General features: G+C 38.0%; 1 protein-coding gene across 1 annotated transcript; it reads left to right on the forward strand.

Moving 5' to 3' along the window:
- The first annotated feature begins 232 nt into the window (after positions 1-232).
- Positions 233-1,477, forward strand: LOC132562763 (uncharacterized). The gene has a single exon (XM_060227524.1). The coding sequence runs from the start codon at positions 233-235 to the stop codon at positions 1,475-1,477; it is 1,245 nt and encodes a 414-aa protein (XP_060083507.1).
- The last annotated feature ends 9,835 nt before the right edge of the window (positions 1,478-11,312 follow it).

Genomic DNA, 11,312 nt, shown 5'->3' on the forward strand with positions numbered 1-11,312 from the left:
TTCATTTCGAATTTATCAAATCACAAAATTTTAAGAAATGTTTTCAGGATGTACAACCGTAGTTGACAAAAATTGACTTCTTCAGATATTGTGATTGACATTTGCCTTTTTATACTGACAGTTAAAGACTGGTGATGTTGGTATGTGTCTGATGTTGGGGTGTGATGCTGGTGATGTCGGTTTGTGTCTAATGTTGGGGTGTGATGATGCTGATGTTGGTATGTGTCTGATGATGGAGTGTGATGATGCTGGTGTTGGTATGTGTCTGATGTTGGGGTGTAATGTTGGTGATGCTGGTATGTGCCTGATGTTGGGGTGTGATGATGCTGATGTTGGTATGTGTCTGATGTTGGGGTGTGATGCTGGTGATGTTGGTATGTGTCTGATGTTGGGGTGTGATGCTGGTGATGTCGGTTTGTGTCTAATGTTGGGGTGTGATGATGCTGATGTTGGTATGTGTCTGATGATGGAGTGTGATGATGCTGGTGTTGGTATGTGTCTGATGTTGGGGTGTGATGCTGGTGATGTTGGTATGTGCCTGATGTTGGGGTGTGATGCTGGTGATGTTGGTATGTGTCTGATGTTGGGGTGTGATGCTGGTGATGTTGGTATGTGTCTGATGTTGGGGTGTGATGCTGGTGATGTCGGTTTGTGTCTAATGTTGGGGTGTGATGATGCTGATGTTGGTATGTGTCTGATGATGGAGTGTGATGATGCTGGTGTTGGTATGTGTCTGATGTTGGGGTGTAATGTTGGTGATGCTGGTATGTGCCTGATGTTGGGGTGTGATGCTGGTGATGTTGGTATGTGTCTGATGTTGGGGTGTGATGCTGGTGATGTTGGTATGTGTCTGATGTTTGGGTGTGATGCTGGTGATGTCGGTTTGTGTCTAATGTTGGGGTGTGATGATGCTGATGTTGGTATGTGTCTGATGATGGAGTGTGATGATGCTGGTGTTGGTATGTGTCTGATGTTGGGGTGTAATGTTGGTGATGCTGGTATGTGCCTGATGTTGGGGTGTGATGCTGGTGATGTTGGTATGTGTCTGATGTTGGGGTGTGATGCTGGTGATGTTGGTATGTGTCTGATGTTGGGGTGTGATGCTGGTGATGTCGGTTTGTGTCTAATGTTGGGGTGTGATGATGCTGATGTTGGTATGTGTCTGATGATGGAGTGTGATGATGCTGGTGTTGGTATGTGTCTGATGTTGGGGTGTAATGTTGGTGATGCTGGTATGTGCCTGATGTTGGGGTGTGATGCTGGTGATGTTGGTATGTGTCTGATGTTGGGGTGTGATGCTGGTGATGTTGGTATGTGTCTGATGTTGGGGTGTGATGCTGGTGATGTCGGTTTGTGTCTAATGTTGGGGTGTGATGATGCTGATGTTGGTATGTGTCTGATGATGGAGTGTGATGATGCTGGTGTTGGTATGTGTCTGATGTTGGGGTGTAATGTTGGTGTGCTGGTATGTGCCTGATGTGTGATGCTGGTGTATGTGTCTGATGTTGGGGTGTGATGCTGGTGATGTTGGTATGTGTCTGATGTTGGGGTGTGATGCTGGTGATGTCGGTTTGTGTCTAATGTTGGGGTGTGATGATGCTGATGTTGGTATGTGTCTGATGATGGAGTGTGATGATGCTGGTGTTGGTATGTGTCTGATGTTGGGGTGTAATGTGTGATGCTGGTATGTGTGATGTGGGGTGTGATTTGTGTGGTATGTGTCTGATGTTGGGGTGTGATGCTGGTGATGTTGGATGTGTCTGATGTTGGTATGTGTCTGATGATGGATGTGATGATGCTGATGATGCTGGTGTTGGTATGGTGATGTGTCTGATGATGTTGGTATGTGTTGGGGTGTGATGATGCTGATGTTGTATATGTTGGGTGTGATGTTGGTATGATGTTGGGGTGTGATGCTGGTATGTGTCTGATGTTGATGGGTGTGATGCTGGTGATGTTGTATGTGTATGTGTCTGATGTTGGTATGTGTGATGCTGGTGATGTCGGTTTGTGTCTAATGTTGGGGTGTGATGATGCTGATGTTGGTATGTGTCTGATGAGTGTGGAGTGTGATGCTGGTATAATGTTGGTATGTGTCTGTGTGGTATGTGTGATGCTGGTGATGTTGGTATGTGTCTGATGTTGGTCTAATATTGGGTGTGATGATGCTGGCTGGTGTGATGCTGTGATGTTGGTATGTGTCTGTGTCTAATGTTGGGGTGTGATGATGCTGGTGTTGGTATGTGTCTGATGTTGGGGTGTGATGATGCTGATGTTGATTACGTTGGCTATCACCTTTTTAGAATGTGTTTTGTAGACCCCATACATGCAGATCATTCATATAAATGTATATAGGCAACTTAGATATATGTGCAAAATGTATATGAGCATAATGTTTATTTTGTTTGCATTTAAGATTATTTAAATGTGAAGTATTCATATTACAATGTTAGTTTGGTGGTGTGTACGTATTGGCTATTACTGACTGCCAGTAGCCTGATCATTGGTTCCAAAATAGGTCAAATTGACTAACATTCGGAGAATCGCCTTCTTTAGACAGATAGGTGTAGAATCAAATCTTCACGGCTTAACGGATCTTAAATTGCTTACCAGCATTGTGAGTTTCATGACCTCAGAATTTCACAGCTTTCTCTATGAAAGGTGTGTGTGTGTGTGTGTGTGTGTGTGTGTGTGTGTGGTGGTGGTGGTGGTGGTTTACAAAAAGAAAAAAGATATTCTGATAATGTTTAGTTTAATTTCTTTTAGAAAAATAATTCAACATTGCTTATTTCTTACATGTGTTGTATTGCACGGCAGTTCATTTACTGGTTAGCTCTTTCTGACCAGTGAGGCCATGATGCCACAAAAAGGTTTACAGGAGTCAAATAGAATGAAATTTCAATCTTTATGCATGTTTAGGTACGTAATATACCGAGAAACCGATAATGTTGGAGTATGGACCTTCATTTTTTCATTTGTAAAAAGTGGCTGATTTTGGGAAGTTCAATCTCCACTTCTCCTTTAAGGCTGGTCATTGTACCGCTTACTTGACAACACCTCGTTTTTTTTATTCCTGTTTTGAGGAAAAATGGAAGGGACAATTAAACATCTTTGACCTTTAGATCATTTCCGCTTTATTGTGATGTATTTCAACTTATTCCACAGGTTTTTTTCTGTTCTGCATGTTTCAATACATTAACTGTATTGAGAGCTACTGGGAGGAGATCAGAACTCTTAGGAACTACCTGCCCGACTTCGAATCCAACTCCGCATTCAACATCTCGATAGTCACCAGCCTCCCCGCCTGTAGGAGTCACTGTTTAATGACAAATGGTTGTTCATGGATTTCTCACGTAGCGATCACCTCTGAATGTGTACGTTATCATAGATGGTCGAATCACGTATGTCAACCCCGGAACTCATCATCGGTTTGGAATCCTTGTAAGTAGTAATCACGTACGTTTAAATCACAAACTTTACTATATACACATCACGGTGACATTTACGTATTTGCTACCTTAAACTTCCCTTTTCAGCATTTTCTCAACTAGTAATGTTTTATTCAATGTACATTGTAATCTAGATGCAATTACTTCCCTTTTCCCATTCCGTGAACACGACATTGGATAAATTTATATGTCGTCGTGGTGTTTATATTTTTCTTGTTTCAATTTTCTTTTTCCTATCTTAATACGTGAATTCGTAAAATATGCATCATTGTCAAGTTCACAGATTCAATTTCCATTTATCAGCTATCTAAAAATAACTATGGCATTTTAAGCAATCTATTTATACTTTACGTTTTTTACGTGTAATTATCGTGTCGTTCGTTTCCTGTGAAGTAAACACGGTTCAACCGTAAACCATGTATCCTCAAAACTTGTTCTAAAATTCTGTGTATCACAGTGAAAGATGACGGTTGCCCTTATGAATGGGACAGGATAGAAACCTCGTGCTTTTTCATCGCTGATATCAAACGCACGTGGAATGATTCGCTGGTGAGTATCGAGTTAATATGTCTCTGTTAACTCACGTATTTTTTCCAGTTGTACTGTATGTATATATCATCTTAATTGTTCTGAGCTGTATTGTCATGTCGCTTCAAAAGATATAATTTGGCTGATTTGAAGTTTAATTCCTAAACTTAATATAAGAATATAAAAATCTCTTCCTCGATACACTTGGGGTAAATATCACTTCCGCTCTCTGCACCCCTGGAATATGACATGGCAAAATTGAAGGTTCCATGTGTGACTCTTTGTCGAAAAGAGTAGTTTGATCCTTTGATGTACACCATAGGAATCTCGAGGTCGCATAATGGTATGTTGCACTGGCTTTGAAGTTAGGTGTCGCTCTTTTGTAATCTTCAAAAGGAGCGTATCAGACTGTGATTGGTCAGTTGTTTTATCTTTCACCCGGAACAAATAAAATTACTTCGTTTGTTCCTTCAGTTTCACTATGACGTGTTTCAGGAGTGCAGAGAGCGTGATGGTAACCCTAGGAGTATAGAGGATGATAGAAATACGTGTAGTTGACCTGTAAGGTACCAGGCCTTTACTATGAATATGAAGAAAAATGCCAACCGAGTGAAAATACAATCTCGGATTTGAAATTAAAGAAACTTGAGACCTATGTCAGCAACAGATCACACACATGACTTTTAACCTCTTGACAGAATGAACCCCCCCCCCCCCCCCCCCCCCCCCCCTGTTGCAATGTTTTCATTTCTTTGTTAGACATATTGTAACAACCTGGGAGCCCATCTAGCCGAGTTGGAAAGTAAAGCTGAAGACGACTTTGTCAGGGAAACTGTTCAACGCAGGAAAGGTGCGTACCAAAACGTCGCTATGAAGCGTGCTATTTTGTTACAGAAGATAGTTGTAACAAACTGACACGCTACATCCCGTCAAATAATCCCAATCTGTTACAAGAGTTGTAACAAACTGGGCTCGTTTTTCAAATTTGGGAGAGTTAATCAACATAACCTGAAATTGCGGTGCATTGAATGTGAGTTGATTTGGCTGTATTGGAGGAGTTACTGCCCCTTGTTTTCATAATTTAACACTTTTCAATCGACCTTTATTCAAACCTGTTCGGTTTAGGTCCAATCACCATGACTTGAAATTGAATTTTCCTGCACATTAGTTTAAATTAAACTGCATTTTGAAGAGTTACTGCCCCATGTTTTTTTCATAATATTAAACTCGTCCTAAGATCTCCTCTGTTACCGATTTCTTCCAAACATGGTACGCTTAATCAACGTGAAAACGAGTCGTGCATCTCTCTCTCTCTCTCTCTCTCTCTCTCTCTCCCTCTCCCCCCCCCCCCCCCCCCCTCTCTCTCTCTCTCTCTCTCTCTCTCTCTCTCTCTCTCTCTCTCTCTCTCTCTCTCTCTCTCTCTCTCTCTCTCTCTCTCTCTCTCTCTCTCTCTCTCTCTCTCTCGATTTGACTGTATTACCTAATGGCCCTTTTTGTCTCTTTGATATAATTTTGTCCGGAGGTCCATGCGTAATTCCAGGATTTCAAGTTTCCAGTATTAAGAATCCGACTCCAGTTCTACCCCTTTCCCGGACTTTGTTTTGCATTTCTATTTGCAAAAAATTAAGACCCGTGTACAAATGTATATGTATGGCTAAGTAGGCATACTGTATGGTTAACCTGAAGCTTCGTCTGAGGCAAGTATCATTGCCAAACGCGGATACAGGGTCCAGGGGCAAAGCCATCTTAAAGCCGGAAAGCAATCAGAAAGGTGTGTTAAATGTGAATAACGTTTGGATTTCAGTCTTGTCAATAGATTTCTTTCACATATGTTTTTAAAACTTTAATTTATCATAAAAATAGATAGTCCTTCGGGCAATTTCACTCTCTATTAAACTTCAGTATCAAACTGAAACAAGCCCGAAATGTCTGTGCTAATTACGTCCTTGCATACTTTAAAGAATTGTAAACAGATCAGCAGGGCAATGTTTATAGTTTATTGCACAATGTGATAAAACAAAAAATATTCTAAAGTTCATATTTTCCATAAACGATAAAAAAATACGCTTAAAGAAAAGCTTATCTATACGCAGTGTTGGTGCATTTCAGTAGCGTACTTCTCTGATATTTGTTTTGCAAAAGCAGTTATGGAAAAACAAAGAAATTGCCAACTTATGAAAAGAGTCTAATTTCAAACTAAGAGAAGAAACCTTTAGAAATACTTTACTTCGTTCTTTGTTGTCCCGACACGGTTTCATGGAAAAACAAATGTTTTTTGTAAACGCGGAAACGATAACTGACACAAAAAAGGTCAAATTTTCGCTCAGAATAATTATATATGCACGCTAGATTTGAAAACCGGTAATGATTAAACAAAAATGGCTGACCTTTGATTCAGGAACAACTAATCACAGACAAGATGTGTTAGAAATATCGCTAACATTTACATTTACCGTTTGGTGTGTCTCTGGATTTGAGTCCTGACTCGTTCATATTCGCAGATCATTCTCTATACTGGCTTGGTGGATCCGATTTCGAAGAAGAGGGCAAATGGATATGGATTACTTCCGGTTTGGTTATCAATGGAAATAGAACTTACACAAACTGGGACATAGACCAGCCAAATCATTCGGGAGACTGTCTTGGTATTGAAGCCCGGTTTCCATTTCGTTGGAACGACAAAAAATGTAGTAAAAAAGGTTTTCCTGTCTGCGAGAAGTATCTCCCATAGAGTTGATGCACCATATCCCGAATGGAAAATGACAAAAAGTTTTAATTTTGTTTTGATGTTATGTAACTTTAACACGTGAGCTCTTCACTTACTGTGAAAACGTTCATTTTCCGGCGGGGGGCGGGGGTTGGGAGGATGTTGAATTAAGTGAAAGAAGACTTATTGAGCTATATCTACTGACGAAAACAAGTGTCCACGAAATAGCACTGAAAATATATGGTTGAACGGTACTCAGTTTGGGTGTACTATCCTTTTTATTAGGTACATGTATGATAAAATCATCTTAACGGACAACACTGATCTGGATAATGGAACTCGCCGACATTGTATTAGGGCCAGGCTTTACACAATCTACTATGAGATGAAATTTGTCTTGCATGGAGACGATACATTGAAAAAAGCATCTCAGGTTTCTTTTTTATAGAAAAAAAACCTCCTTTTTAAACTTACTTCAGCCAACAATATGTTGACGTGTTTCGGGTACACAGATGTGTGTTCCATTTCTCGTCTTCTTACCGTGCTTGTACGGATACGTTATAGCATGTATTAAGTTAACTATAAAACGTTGGTCATATTGTAATTATTGTCAGTATGAATGCAGTCTAACAGACATCCAATGGTGATATTTCGGATATTTTTTAAAAGCATATATATTTATTTTTAAGTTGAAATCCATAATCAGCTACGCGTTTAACATAAAGCTGTTATGGGTGTTATCTGGGACGATATGCAAAGCGTTCGCGTAACGTCGGTCAGAATGGCGCCAAAATGACGTCAAGTTGTTGTACTTTGCTTCAGACTGCATCTGTACTCCTGTGAATACCGTACAGATTAATGCTGATCTAATGGAGGCTGTCGTACAGATATGTAGACATAAGGATCTATAATGTAATTTCTAATGTTTACTGTTATTTTTTAGTAACACATTAAAAACTAGTGGACCTCTTGACCGATGTTTTCATCGGTCTATGAAATAACTAGCAATTATTTGACGAGAAATCAAAAATGTCTTACTCGAAGCAATACAACAAATAAATATTTAAATTACATGTACGTATGGCGACAACATTACTTACGTTTTTATGTAGATTAAGTTAGTGTTTGACAATCCTTTGTCTCCAAATCGCTTGAGTCGAACTTCGGATTAGTCAAAATATTTTCAGCGGTCGGACAGAAATGTTCAACATATTGTAGATTTTAACCACTGATAATGTTTGAAAAAACTGACAACTTCTACACTAGCATTTAGTGTAATTAGCGTGACTGTAATAGCACAGGTGAATCACGTTATCGTTCTTCTGTTTTCGGCGTTGTGACAATATCTTACTTAAAGCTTGTGTAAGATCCACACGAGTTATCTCTCTTTAAACATATACCGGTAAATACATTATTTACCATCTTGCTAAACACAGAAATAGGAAATTCACATCCTGCAAAGCACAGAAATAGGAAATTACGCCTTTATTTTTTGTAGTATTTTAACATATAAGACTAATGTCGATATCTAATTTGGTAACCATACCTTGTTTCAACATCGGAAATCACTGTACAAGTGAAACAACATTTCGACTGTATGGAACGCCATAGTGTCGGAATAAACATTGAAAATCTTTGCAGTAGATGAGGATCACTATTAATTAGACACTTTACGCTATTCTAATGTGCAGAGTGGCCCAATCTTAACATTTGTTTTTCAATTTCGATAGGACAGTACCATCAGCAGTCCTTTGACACCCACACCTTATTCGGCATTGCAAGACCTGTTTTCGATAGGGCGGTACCATTCTCAGTCTTTGATATCCACACCATATTCGGAAATGAGAGGTCGATTTCGATAGAACAGTGACATCCTCAGTCAATGACACTCCCACCTTATTCGGTATTGAACGATCGATCTCTTTAATACACCTTATTCGACACTGCAAGGTCGATTTCTGTAGGTCAGTACCATCATCAATCTTTCATAATCACACCATATTCAGCACCGCAGGACCGATTTCGATGGAATGGTGCGATCCCTACCATCTCTGCAATGTCCGTCTCTGATATTGAACTGAAGTTGGTATTTTGTTTGGAAAATAAGAAACGAAATTAAATTGACAATGAACCGAACAATAAAACAAACACTGATTACTGATTTTCATTCTCACCGATCCTCACCGTGCCACCACCAACAACAACATTAACTTTGGTTAATCCTGTTTTAAATAAGCATTGATTAACTAGTTTATGTCATTATCTGATAATTTAATCTTCTATAAAATTAGGATTTCATTGGCCAATATTTTACTTGATTACCTAATAACGTAAACTTCGACGTAATTCTTTTAACGTTACGTTTGATTGGCCAATTCTGTGGTGAAAAAAAAAATGGAAAAATATTGCAATCTGTGATAATACATTATAAGGTACATGTACTCTGACGGTTTATATCAAGAGTACATTCTTTTTATGGATATTTTAAATTGATAGATAAATAAAAATAAAAAAAATAATGATGATAGCAGTTAAATCTTATAACATACCAACAACCTTTTACATTACATCTTGTTACAAGCAGTGCCTATTATTCCCTGAGAGGAGAAAATTCATTTACAACAAAAGAAATATACCAGTGCTCGATCACAAAACATACTTTTTTTGCTGTTGTTATCTCAATACTTGTCAATTATTTCAATTATTGTTTTGTACGTCGAAGACATGTTCAGCTATATAAAACAATTGTGTACAGTTATTGGCAGAATGTTATCGACGGACTTCTAAACCAATGCTCGAACATCCCTTTCAAATATCAAATATTTACAATATTTTGTGTGGTATTGTTCTATATGGTGATATTCAAACCTAAAGGTACAGACAGTTTTCTTTAGGGATAATTTAGTAAAAAAAAATCACAGATCAGCTTGTGTTTCTATGAGGGAAAACGTGGACCAATACTTTAGTTTGTTTCATATTAAGAAACTACGTTATATTCACTTTTGATGCAATGCTGTTCTTTAAAAGAGAATATTCTACTATGATTAATTCAGAATAAGCAAAAAATGAAATACACAACATTTTTAGAAACTAACGGTTATTTCACAATTATCGCGATCACCAGGATCGGCTGCGCAGTCGTCTGCTTGGATCAAATTTCCTCCGTAGTTGGAGAGCTTTTCTTATTAGAGGTAAAAAAGTCAGTACATAGTTACACGTATCATGTATCTTGAAAGGAAAAATCGCATATTTACATACTCTGTAATACAGTGTTGTTTTTGAGATTTCGTTCTGTCCCACTTCCTTACCTCTGTAATAATCTGTGACATGCAATGCAGAGTGCCGCAATATAGTTGGCAGTCTTAAATATTTCAACACGAGGACCAATTGAAAAATACAAGACTCTGAGTTGTAAAATGAATAAAACCACGTTGCCGTGCTGGGTATATTGATCTGATGATGTATTCCGATAAAGTTGTTATTATCAAAACTGCGTGTACAAATGAATACCATGACGTTAAAACACACATGCTCACGTTTACAAAGTCCCTGCTCACGTAACACATACACTGTACTTCATTCGCGTACTGTTTCATTGCCCTAAAATATTATTTCGTTTAAAAGTGGAACATGTGTATAAATGTTTTAATTGTTGTCTTGTTTAAAATCTTATTTCCTTAGCTCTCAAACTGTTGTTCAGATTTCTTTTAACAATGAAACATGAAAATATGTGAATATTTAATAGATGTTGGATACGATGTCTCTCAAAGAGCATTTTTCCCCCCAAGAAATCCATAAAACTGAAATTATGTCATTTTGACCATCTTTAATGTATTTTAATAACCGTTATTCTGATAAAAGTATAGGTTTAATAAAGATTTAGTACACCTATACAGTAATGGCTTAATGCGAACAGCTGCTTCTGAGATATTCACATAAAGACGAAGGATTATCAACATTTTAAAGATGAATATACGGTTTAATAGGTTAATGTTTGTTACTTTTGTGTATTGATATAACACTGTAGTGTCTATTTATGCTTTTGTAATTGTTAATTTAACAGAATTAAATAATTACATGTCTACATGTTTTAAATTATTTTATGACAAGAATAACTATGTTATTATGATCCGAAAATACCAGCAGAGATTCAAAGGGTAACAATCATCTGCATAGCGACTCGGCTGTACTCAGACAGGATAATCCATCACGTTTACACCTATGCACCCAAGCGTGATGAACAGGGAGTGATACTTGAGAAAAGCTACTGTTTTTCCTATGCCATAAATTACAATGAAACATTTTTCTAATGGATGTTCCTATCTGGAGATCCCTATATGGGTCGATTCATTCTCTATGACGACAAATATATATATATTTTCTTTCGCTATTGTATACAGTAGATGATGTTTATGTATTTGCAATGTTTCTGTTTTTGTTATGAAGTTCGACATTCTTCAAGCTGCTTGATCTTGGCGTTTTAGGTCAATTCTACTCACGGTGTTATGTAAAGATACTAGTTTTCCCGATAGATACATTACTTCACCACGTTTATGATTAATTTTCGCTGATTTTGGCACAATCTTACATGACAAATCAGACTCCGTTGATTTGCCAGATCTCCAGCA

This window comes from Ylistrum balloti, unplaced genomic scaffold, assembly GCF_031769215.1.
Source record: "Ylistrum balloti isolate Yb309-2 unplaced genomic scaffold, AGI_CSIRO_Ybal_v1 Utg371506, whole genome shotgun sequence".
Classification (NCBI taxonomy): Eukaryota; Metazoa; Mollusca; class Bivalvia; order Pectinida; family Pectinidae; genus Ylistrum; species Ylistrum balloti.

Excerpts from the sequence above, each read along its gene's own strand:
- LOC132562763 (XM_060227524.1), top strand. The coding sequence starts at position 233 with ATGGAGTGTGATGATGCTGGTGTTGGTATGTGTCTGATGTTGGGGTGT.